This window comes from Topomyia yanbarensis, chromosome 1 (genome assembly GCF_030247195.1).
Source record: "Topomyia yanbarensis strain Yona2022 chromosome 1, ASM3024719v1, whole genome shotgun sequence".
Taxonomy (NCBI): Eukaryota; Metazoa; Arthropoda; class Insecta; order Diptera; family Culicidae; genus Topomyia; species Topomyia yanbarensis.
Genome location: NC_080670.1, coordinates 209,886,187 through 209,898,545, shown reverse-complemented (window position 1 = coordinate 209,898,545; position 12,359 = coordinate 209,886,187). Strand labels below are relative to the sequence as shown.

Sequence of the window (12,359 nt, the reverse complement as noted above, 5' to 3'; positions counted from 1 at the left end):
CTCGGGAGCTACAAAAAGTGAAGATGGAGATCGCAGTTTTTCACGAAATTCGTTGGTGCGGCACATAAGAACGAACATTCCGCACAGTAAACCCAACTGCGGGTACCTCATTCAAGTAGTGGGAGGATTTTACAGTGCTTGATAAGCAGCAGCGTGTTGAGGATAAAGGGCAAGTTCTTCAACTTGTAACCCGTCAGGGTAACAATTTAGTACTGGGTGGAAATATACCCTTTTTGCGTATACGCTCCGTAGAGTGTATTGTTTACGTAAAATTATGCTCACCGTTGTTCGGTACCGTTTACATTTAGTTGTAAATTTTTGTTCGTTTTCGCGTTTATGAACGGTTTTATTCGTACAGATAGGTTAGATAATTTTTGTTTTATGTTTGTGAATTAGTAACATAGGGCTTAGGTAGACTGCCGCTCTCCTCTTGCGAAAATTCGTGTGCACTGGTTATGCTGCTCATCGTTGACAACTGTGCGACAAGGCGGTTGGCGGTCTGTGATAGTGGAGTGCGGAAGGCGGCCATCGTGTTAGAGTGGACAGAAAGTGACGGACCACAGCCAGGAACAGACGTTCCAGATGTATTCCTTTTTTTCGGGACAGTTTCCCGCCACCGTAACAAAAGTTCAGTGCGCGCGTGTGACGGCAAGTGAAATCCGTCAGTGTATCGGTGTGTGGTCCGGGCATTCGAAAAAGTCCTGGTGTACGGTCGCCGAAACAGGAAGCTAACTACTAAGGAACCACTCGCTTCCTCGGCTAAACAAAAAGGACCCAGGTAACACCAGTGTCGTTCTCACTATGGAGGATTAGCCGAACGAGCCTAGCTCTCCTCCACAGTTAATCGTAAAGGAGAACGAAGAAGGGCGGACAAAGGTTCCCCCTGAGGTAGGTTATTGCGGAACCTACCTGGGTCATTCACGGGGAGTGAGTGGACCCGGCGATTATACGCCCCGTCGCTAGGGAGGTTCCAACAAAGGAGCCAAGCTCACCTCCCTAGCTAATTGTCAAGGACCGCTGCCGGAGCAGCCAACGACCAAAGGAGAACGCGGCCGTTGTTGTCCCGGCCGGTCGGTGGAAACCTCCCGCAGCAGTGAGTGAAGTGGAGCAGCAGCTGTGAAGTGGAGAGTTGGAGGACAATAAAGTCGGTAAATTTAGTAGTTTGTTTTGTTTTGTTTACCCTTTTTTGTTGTTACGAAAATCCGAAATTCTGTAAAGGCACCTAGGCCGCCCTGAAAAGAAGGGTACGCCGGGCAAACAAGAACCCGAGTAGTGGAAAACCCCTACTTACAAACTATAGCAATGTCAACGCGCTTACCAACGACAAACCCGATGATGTGAAAGATGCATTCTGTGAGCGTCTAGACACGAACTAAGGAGAATGCCTAAAAAATTCATCATCGGAGATACAAGTGCACAGCTTGGGAAAGAAGAATTCTTTCGTCCGGTTATTGGCTTCCTTTCAACCACCAACGGCAACGGTTCAAGGTTGATAAATCTCGCCGCAACCAGAGGTATAACTATCTGTAGCACCTTTTTTGCACGGAAGAATATTTGGAAGTCCACCTGGAGACACCCAAATGGCGAAACTTGCTCGCAAATCGACTATGTTTTGACGGACGGTCGACATTTCTCCGATGTCATTGGTATCAGGATCTTCCGAGGACCGTTCGCCGACTCAGACCAGTAGCTATTTATGTGTAAGATTCGCTCAAGACCGCCCAGCATAACCGGTTCCAGGCGGGTGAGAACCATGCGACTGACTATCGATTGAGGGTGTTGTTGAGGATTATGGCCGAAAGCTCGACGACTAAATCAAAGATCGGATGGCAAGAAATGATGTGAACGCAGCGTGACAACATAACCAGGAGAGGGTCAGTTCAACAGTCACAGAATAGATGGGTACCAGGAACGCCACGCAGAACGGTTGGTTTGATGTTGAGTGCCAAAGAGTGTTGGACGAGAAAAAAACAGGCCAACAAGGCTGAATGCTTACAACGGCTAAATGCCAGAACAGCCAACGATGTAGTGAGCTGAGCGCAACCGAGAAAAAAACTTCATAGACGTAAGAAACGTAGGCACAATGAAATGGCACTCGCTGATGCAGAGGAAAGCATTGCAAGGAATTAGCTGCCAGATGGACGGAGCACTTTGAATTATTATTGAATGGACAAACGAGTTGAGAAGGCACAAATCGAAGAATGGAAAAGAATTGTAATTTGCTTATTATGGGTTTCAACCTGGTGGTCGTTCACCCAATGGGAAAGAAGAACAGGATGTTGAATCTCGACCAAACTTCCAAAAGTTTAGAGTGACCGGTTGTACCAAGCAATCCACTGCGTTTCTGTGATGCTCCGGGTGCCTTCCGATTGGCTGGAAAGCCTATATCCTATCTTCAAGAAGGATCACAAACTCGAGTGTAGTACCTATCGTGAATGCCGCCTACAAGGTACTCTCCTGTTCCGTTTAGCAGACTGCACCCATTGACATAATCTTTTGTATGCGTATACCAAAGCGGGTATCGATAAGGACGATTAAAGACGGACCAAATGTTTACCGTGCAATATAAAATTACAAAAATTTCCGGAATATATCTTACGGACTCACCATCTGTTTGTGGGTTTCCAGGTGGTGTACGATTCAGTTAAACGAAACGACCTGTGGCAGATAATGTTTGAACATGGTTTTTCGACAAGCCTGGTTAAGCTGATTTGTATGACGCTGGATGGGTCAAAATCACGTGTCGGAATAGCCGGAGAGTTATACGATTCGATTGTACCGTTAGATGGATTAAAACAGGTCGATTTACCCGTTCAACGTAGCGCAATGGAATCATCATTACGAGATCTCACATGCTTCTTCGCTTGGCGGACGATATCGACATCAGTAGCGTTGATCACAGAGCAGTGGAAGAGGCGTTTGTGCTTTTTAAAAGAGAGGCTTCTAGAATCAAACTGACTATAAACTGACAAGATAAATTAGCCGCGACGTAGAAATGCGTGTTGTGGGTGTGAATAGAAATTTCTATAGTTTAGGTAGTCAGCTAAAGTTCCGCATCTTACAAATTTGCTCAATGCAAGAAATGGAGGATGACGCGGATGCATGAACTACGAACTGCACCAAGTATACAAACGTGCTGACGTTGGAAGGCTGATAATACACAGTAGTCTGCAGTCGGCTGGACATGTAATGCTATTGCTGGAAGAGACACCAACTAAAGTTATGCTCAGCCGAGAACCTAGACGAGCCCGTCGGCTTCTGGGCAGACCACGCACTCGCTGGCTGTGTACAAACAAGGAAGATGCGCGCGCAGCGAGCATTCAAGGAAACTGGAGACAGATCCAAGATCGAGAAACATGGAAATCTAAAATACATTCGATCCGGGTTGTTCGGCCAGGATGATCATGATGAAAAATATCAATTTCTCGGCCGGAAGCAATTCATGTCTAATTGTTTCTTGTCTGAATATTTCGTGCGAATGTTTGCTAAAATCCGTGATTTGATTTGGCAATTGAGTTTACACTATGGAAAACTTGATTTTTTGTGTAAACTTTTTTCCGTGGCGGCAAATGGCAATCACATGATTTTGCTCCTTATTTTTTCCCGCAAAATCATTCAACATTCCCGAGATGTATAGCTGCTTTTACATGTCGATCAGTTGAGCTTATATTCCAGAATCCATCTGCATCCTCTGTATTTGTCATCTCCATCTTCAAAATAACAGTGTCAAGCGTGAAATGTCATTTTTCTCTTCTCGGTTTTCTCCCGTACGTTCTGTACATTCCGAAAACAGTGCACATCGGTTACGATTCCAGCCGTAACCGAAATGGCAAAGATTTTACCAAACAAGTTTCGCGTTGTTTTGTTTGACCGGAAGCAAATAAACGCGGTTGCATACGTTCAGCTCTTTGCGTTAGAGTATCACGTATGTGTACCTTCACGCGACGTGGAGATTGACGGTGTTGTTATCGGATCGAGTCTGACCGCCGAAGATTTGTTAAAGCACGGCCACTTCAAGAACGTAAGGCTTCAGTCAGTTAAGTCAGCGGTGAAGATTTATTCCCCATCAGATTCTTTTGGAGTGTGCGGGTGTCGTTTAAATATTTGCCACATCGCCATAAATGTGATACATTTGCTCTTTGTGTAACATGGCTTACTTCCAACATTAATCTCAACTTTCAAGATTTTAATCTCATTCGCTTTGACCAATGTACCTCCTACGGAGAAGTACTCTTAGGGATCAAAATGTGCTATACCTTCAATGAAATAATAAGTGTTGAAATTGTCGCTTGAATCAAAACCTTTATGATACTTTTTCATATTATTATATTGGCAGCAAGTTGGTGTCAGTTACTGACGAGTGGAACACGAAACATTCAAATCCAACTTTTTCACTTGGGCAAGCCTTTCCAAAAGTGAAACCATCAGTAAAACAGTGTTTGAACAGTTAATTGAAAACTGGATGATAAAAATATATACCGGATTTGTGCCCCCTATGCGCCTCCGCAACCGCAAAATGTCAAGAACAATAAAATTTTGGTGCGTTATATTTAGTGTCTAACTTGATACAAACATTCACCAAGAGATTCTCAAGTGCCCCGAATTCGAATCAAAACGGTTATATCCCATCGAAAAACAATGAGAAAATTATTTTCAAGGTAACCCAAACAAATCCCAGCGGCGAAGCACCATTCTGTTCTAAAGCAGTTAGCCTCCACAATCACCACACGCAACATCCATCTTTGACGGCATGCTATGATCTGGATTTGTGATGATCTATAGGTGTTGTTGTCCGCAAAAGCCGGTTCCACCCCATGGCTTTTGAATTGTGTCTACGACGACGACTGAGAAAAACGATACAAAACACCCTGCCTACTACTTGTTGTTTGCTTATTCAATAGCACACCGAGTGGTCAGTGGACCCACCGGAGAGCGCGAATGACGCAAAAATACCTTCCATTTATTATGTACTGGTATACCCGCACTATTTGGCTGCTCGTGTCGTGTCGGCGGCCGTTCCCATGACATTGAAGATGTTTGTAGGAGATTTGTTTTTTTACGAAGCGGCTCCGTCCGTCGGTTTTTTGTTCTGTTGTTTACGAGTTTTGTTCAAATTTGCTTGAATCCAACAACGGAAAGAGGGAAATTGACATTAGCCAAACTTTCAAAACTGATTCTTCAAAGCAGCGACGCACGCAACGGAAACCGCCAAAATGGTATAATTAAGCTCCAAGGTTAGACCCTAAATGGATATAAGCTATTATTAGGGTCGTGGAGGGGTAAATTTTTGGGAGCTGGATTCTGGAAGATGCAACAGGCAAATAAGTGACCGCCGTTATCGTGATCATCCGAACGAAAGAAAACCCAAAAAGCATTGAACCCATTAAGAGATGCCTACTGCGATACGGATTCTTCACAGCACAGTCCAAAAAGAAAAGGTGATGCAAGAGCTCCCAATTTGTAAGAGGCAAAAAGTGTAATAAGATGCCAGCCTATTGAGAGCACTTTTGTAATTTTGAACGCTGGAAAGATACATCTCCGGCAGTGCGTGTGTGTGGCGATGGATAGGCTTGAATGTTGGGGGGTTGGAAAGATGAGGGAAAAAACGACTCACAATACACAGTGTCATGAATGGGGAGAAAAAGATGCGTTAATCGAAACTGATTCATGAAAAAGTTAGGTATTTTCCGTTTTTTCTGTTCCTATGTTGTGGCACAAAGTCTCCACGTCAGACCATTAAAGACAATGCTTATAACGCTTCGAAAAATGCAGAAACCTCTACCCACTGCTTTTGATAAATACCATTAATTTCTGATTCATGGAGTAACGAATTCCTTTTTTTCCCTGTCTACAGTTGCAGACTGCTTGCCAAATACGTTACTTTTTGAATTTTGATGATTTTACCTTTATTTGATCAAGACTCTGAGATACATCTTTGTTACATTAGTTATGAAGTTAACTGACAATAACAAGTTACATTTTCTTTTTTCAAAATGATAAGTTTCTTAAAATAGCTCAAAAACTGTTGCAGAAAACATGGATCATACTGAATTCCTAAAAAGGGTAGAAAGGAAAAAAGCGAAATTACATAAATCACACACATCGAAACACATCAGCATCTCGACCAGTACCTGTTGGACCAGTGTTCGACCATGCAATTTTCTGGGCCACCTGAAAGCATATCTCGGCATCCCAAAAAAATCACATTTCAATATGACATAATTTATTGGCAATGTCCGAAACCCCGCCGGCGATCCCATAATTAAAATCAATCAAGCGATCGCATGTTGCATAAACACCCCCTCCCCGGACATTCATAAAATTATCGCATCAACCCGTTTACATAAATCAACAAAGCACCCGGTCACTGTATAATAGCTTTCTCATCTCGTCCTGCTGAAATTTTATCTTTCAACGGCCCAAAAAAAATGCACACCGACCAACACACCAGTAACTTACGTAAATGTATGCGCACCACATCAACCGATGCTCGGACCTCAATCGGGAGTACGAAAGTCGTAAATAGTCCCCTCTGGAGCGGAGGCAGTGCTACAAGTTTACCCTCGGAATCGCTCACAAGGCTCGACCGACCAACCGATTTCGATTACGTAAAACTTTCACCATCCCGTCACCGCCACCGACTGCCACATATACCGGATCGGGTCAAAGTAGGCGCAGGAGAAAAGTCGAAACCTGAATTCATCACGCACCCCTTGTCATCCAGCGACCGGGGGACCGTCTTGAACGTGGACGCTGCTGGGTGAGGAGCGGATCCAGGGATCGGCAACATAACATAAGACAACCCCTATATCTCGCGTTATGGTTTGACATTTTTCATTACGAATGTGCCCGGTCTGAGATTGTGCGCGCTGATGATGACGAAATGAAATCCGCACGAAGCTCCCATGCCCCACAATGATAAAGAGCGGAGACTGCGTTCGCGCTGCTGGTTTCCCGTCAATTATGCAATAAAGAGTTGTCTTTTGAGGTTAAGATCCGTGCGATTATTTTGATTGGCCTTTCGACCGTAATGGGTCTTAGATTGTGATTTCAATCGTTCACAAACAAAGTTCCTGCAGGGCATTATAGCGTCGTTTGCCTTCCTTCGCACAGTGGCTAATTAGTGCGGGTTCGTTGTTTGTTGTAACGGCACAATCTTTGCACATCGCTGTGATTAAAAATAAATATGAATATTGTTTAACATGTAGGTGAGAATGTCGTGAAGCCTTCGCCTTTGTTTAGGCAATTAAAAAAAATATATTTCTAGAGTTTAAGATTTGTAAACGTCGTTTTCATTCAAAATTCGAATATTGTACCTTGAATTCCGGACGCAATTAATTTCAATATACAAAGATATTTGAAAATCACGAAATGAGGAGAAAAATTAGAATGCTTATTAAAACACCTTTAAAGCTTTGGCCAAGGGTAGTACTCAAATGATCTAGAACAGTCGTGATTCGCTGGTTGGGCCACACCCTCTGTCCAACTTTTGGTCGCTAGTTTTACCGACGTTAAAAACAATCCAAAGGAGATGTTAGTAGTGTAAATGCATCTGTTCGCATTTCTAATTATTGTCAGCTTGATTGTCTAAGTGGATTTGGCATTCAAATGCTTTTAAGTTGAATAATGGTCCAACTAGCGAAGGTCCGACTAAAAAGCGTTTCAGTTAAAAAGAGACCAACTAGTGAATCATGACTGTAGTTGGCTAGGAAAAAATGTCATCTAGACGCCTAGTAATTTTCCGCCATTCTCACAAGAAAAAACCTATTTTAATCCACCTAGCGGTGCAATTGTGCCTTTCTCAATCATGAATCACGAGAATGTGTGCGTTGTTTATATTCATTAAAAACTTTTAAATGCATATATTACATTTTATTATTATACATCACATGACAACTATATACAGGAAAATAAATCATTATTCGAGTTCTAAAATTTTGAAAAAGAAAAAACAGCCATGGTAATATTGAACTGAAAAAAAAGGTGCGAAATCGGCAAAGTCCCAAAAAGTCGATCTTTATAAAAAAAAAATTTCGAGATAACATAAAATCTCGACGTTTCATGCATTTTTAAGATGTTTGGCATCAAAAATACGAATTCGATTTCTGAAATTTCATGGGGTCCCCCCTCTGAAAAAAAAATTGAGTTCCGGCTTATATGGGAATTTCATATGTGACCGGACGATTTAGTCTATATTTCCGGACCCATATAAGCGATCCGTACGAAATTTTATAGACATCTGTGGGGATATTATAGCTATCATTTGGGACTAAGTTTGTGAAAATCGACCAAACCATTTCCGGGAAACTGATGTGAGTTCGTAAATTTTGAAAGGTGGCCGCTTTTCCCAGGCACTTCCGGAACCATCTATGGTGGTCAATGTAGTCAACGAAAGTTTGGTTGGCCGTCGGTGACCGAGAACAGCAAATTTAAGTTGTTTGAGAGACATTTTAGCGAAATTTTTACCTTTTTTGCTTTCATCGGAGTATCGGTTTGAATCACAATTTGCTCTGTGATCGCACGCCCAGGCCTGTAACTCCGGAACCGGAAGTCGGATCGGGATGAAATTAAATAGCCATTTACGAGGACGCAATACCTTTCATTTGAGACCAAGTTTAGCCGAATCGGTCTAGCCATCTCCGAGAAACCGATGTGAATGTTATTCTGAATTTAGATACTTCCGCCGGGGCTTCCGGAACCGATGATGGTGGCCAATGTGACCAAAGAGACTTTGAATGGCTGTTAATGACCTAGTACTACAAATCGAAGCAGTTGTGGTCACATTTTGGAAAAATTTTCACCATTATACATTCATTGCAGAATTTCTTAAAATCGACATTTTCTGCGTGATCGTACTCATCACCCTGTAATTCCGGAACCGGAAGTCAGATCCATTAGAAATTCAATAGCAGCCTATGGGAACGTTGCACCTTTCATTTGAGACTAAGTTTGTCAAAATCGGTTCAGCCATCTCTGAGAAAAATGAGTGACATTTTTGGTCACATACACACACACATACACACACATACATACATACATACATACGTACATACATACATACACACATACATACACACAGATATTTTGCGATCTCGGCGAACTGAGTCGAATGTTATATGAGACTCGGCCCTCCGGGCCTCGGTTAGAAAGTCGGTTTTTGGAGCAATTGCGTAACCTTTCTATATGAGAAAGGCAAAAGAATAGTATTTAATTAGCTTAATCAGCATGAGTTCAATGTTATCTTCATGTGATTATATTTTGAAATGTTGGTGGAATGGGTTTAAAAGTGGAGGGAATGGGGGGTTAGTAGAGTGGGAGTGGAGGATGCGTCAGAAATCCTTCATCTTATTTTGGTATACGGGGTGGATGAAGGAAATGCGGGCGTGAGGGTGGTCCAAGGGGACGGTAGTGATGAAGGAGGGAGATGTAAGGGCAAGGCGGGGGGGGGGGGGGGGCGGAGGGGCTCTGATGCAATACTCAGCTGCATATTTTGCCTTCCATTTGAGACTTGGTTTGAGAAAATCGGTTCAGTCATCACCGAAGAACCAATGTGACTTTATTTGTGGAATATGCCCGGAATTCCGGACTTCCGGAATCGTCGATAGTGGACAATATATTCAAAGAATGTTTGATTGGCAATCAGTGATCTAGATCTGCGATTAGAAGTAATTTGGTGACCATTTCAATAGTTTTTAGCCTCTGAGGTATTACGATTGTACCGATTTATATGGGAAATTCCAGTGTATCCTTACTAACACCCCTGTAACTCCGGAAGCAAGAGTCAGAACAGAATGAAATTCAGCAGCAGTCAATGGTATTACTGTATCTTTCATTTGAAATCAAGTTTGTAAAAATCGGTAGAGAATTCATTGGGGAATGGGTGTGATATTAGCTTAGGAACTTGGCGGGTTCCCCGGGGGCGTCATGAACTGTCATAGGTGGCCAATGTGGTCAAAGCTGCTTTGATTGATCATTAGTGATCCAGACCCGCAAACTAGAGTAATGTTACATCAATTTTAATATGTTTTACATCATTTGAACATCATGGTGGTACCAGTTTGTATGGGTATTTGCTGGGTGACCGCACTCTTCAACCCGTAACTCCGGAACCGGAAGTCGGATCAACTAAAAATTCAATAGCAGCTTATGGGAGCGTTATACCTTTCATATGAAACTAAGTTTGCGAAAATCGGTTCAGCCATCTCTGAGAAAATTGTGTGAGTTTAAATGACACACACACATACACACACACATACACACACACATACATACACACACACAGACATTTGCCGATCTCGACGAACTGAATCGAATGGTGTATGACACTCGGCCCTCCGGGCCTCCGTTAAAAAGTCGATTTTTACAGTGATTGCATAGCCTTTCTTTATATGAGAAAGGCAAAAACATTGAATTTGTTACATATTTCCTTTCTATGTTGTAGTGATTTAAGCACGATTCAGACGATACATCAGCTTCCGTCAACGTCAACGAAACGTCACCGTTCCGTCAGGATAAGTTAAATGCGTTTCTCTTGTGCCCATTCACACGTGCCGTACGTCAAAATGTTACGTACCGTTCATGTTGTGTGTGAATGCCTCCATTTAATTACATATAACATATCCTGACGGAACGGTGACGTTCCGTTCACGTTGACGGAAGCCGCTGTATCGTCTGAATCGTCCTTTAACCAGTGGAAAAAATCGATGAGTGTCCATAGTAGGCGAGCTCTGGTCTGGAGCAGGACACTTTTTTCGCAGTCAGTTTTCTGCTGTTCCTTTTCATTGAATAAAAACAATTTGTTTTCAGCCCTGGTGCCGTTATTCCGTCAGTGAATCACGAGCAAACTACTAGACGCAACGTTCCAGGGAAGATTTTGTCCACGTTATCCCAACAAGAAATTATAAGTTGCTGTGATTGATCGACCAGCTTGGAGCTGCTTCTGCGTGCTGATGTAAAGCACGGACGGCTGTCAGGAAGTTTCTCGCCGATTGTTAGCCTGGGTCAGTGTGTTATCGGCTACTGATTTGAAGTTAACTTTTATCTTTTTGAACATATTTATTACAGCTTCCCGTATGCGCGGGCGCATACTCCGTACGTTAACGGTTTAGATTGTTCCGTCACCGAATGGTCAATTCAGGTTCAACTCATACGGCTTTCCTCCGACTAAAACATCACCCATAACACCGGTCCATTGGGGGTGTTCTTCCGGCCGAAGTCTGACAGAACGCTTCTCGGCTGTGACCGAAATATCAAAGGTCTACCCGGATAAGGTCAGGGTCTTGTTAGCCAACTCACAGCATGCAAACGACATTGCTTGCTGCGAGCACTTTACACAGTACTATAATGTGTATATTCCAGCGGTAAGGGTGGAGATTGAAGGCCTCGTCAACGACGAGAGTTTGAGACATGCGATCTGCTTCAGTACGGGATTGGCTGTTTAAGAAATCGATTACAACCGGTAAAAATATTCGATTGCATTCAGTATTAGTCGCGGGGAATGGTTCAAAAACATACCCCCAATCAAACTCTTATCGAGTTCCTTTAGCTGGGTTCGCTCTACCTGTCCGTTTATTTGTACCGCGGGTCATGAACTGCCTCAATTGCAAACAATTGGGTCACACAGTCACCTATTGAAGCAATAAGGCTCGCTGTCGCAAGAATCATAAAGATGAATCTCGAAGTAGGAACCCTGAACAGTGCCCTTATTGTGGGGAGAATCTGCATCTCTCAACATGCCCCGCATACAAATTATGCGGAGATAAACTTAAACGTTCCGTTCCAAGCGATCTTTTGCAGAAATGCTGAAAAAAGCTAAGTCTGTACCTAAGTGCCTAAAAGTTTTAGGAAGAGAAGAAACAGTTCTTCACCTAATCTTCCTTGTAAAGGACTGAAGGCTCCTAAAATAACAAATAAATAAAAAAAAAATCGTTCGGAAATGCTACAAGAAACCCGAAATAAGTAGCTCCTGCAGTTTACAGTTATATGACCCTTCCGCGCTGCGATTGTATCCTTCGCTGGCTAAATCATTGAACGAGGGATTTAATCACTGTTTTACAGTGGAGCTGCAGAATTCGTGATGAGACAAAGAGTGCTCAAATTTATACGCGGAGAAGACCATCGCGTATAGGGCATTCCGGGACCATGGGGTGCCCGCTAGCTATCGACAGTATGCGACGTTAGAAATGCAAACGAAGAGTTTGATGAAAACCAGAAAACGTGGATACTGGTGCCGGTTCGTCGGCGGGTTAACGAGAGAAACATCGATGAATACTGGCGTATGCACAACCGAAACAATAATAACGAAAGCGTGGAATATTCTAACCGCTGAATATTTTATTTCGCTAAAAAAGGCCACAGAA

The 12,359-nt window shown here is 43.0% G+C and overlaps 2 protein-coding genes across 2 annotated transcripts in view; both read left to right on the top strand.

Moving 5' to 3' along the window:
* The window catches only part of LOC131676205 (ectopic P granules protein 5 homolog), a 16,943-nt gene extending 5,776 nt beyond the window's left edge, over positions 1-11,167 (top strand). Inside the window, exon 7 of the mRNA XM_058955326.1 lies at positions 11,065-11,167. Coding sequence (XP_058811309.1) covers positions 11,065-11,167 — 103 coding nt within the window. The remainder of the gene's footprint in view (positions 1-11,064) is intronic.
* The window catches only part of LOC131690621 (uncharacterized), a 117,359-nt gene that overhangs the window by 97,444 nt on the left and 7,556 nt on the right, over positions 1-12,359 (top strand). The gene's annotated exons all lie outside the window — the stretch shown is intronic.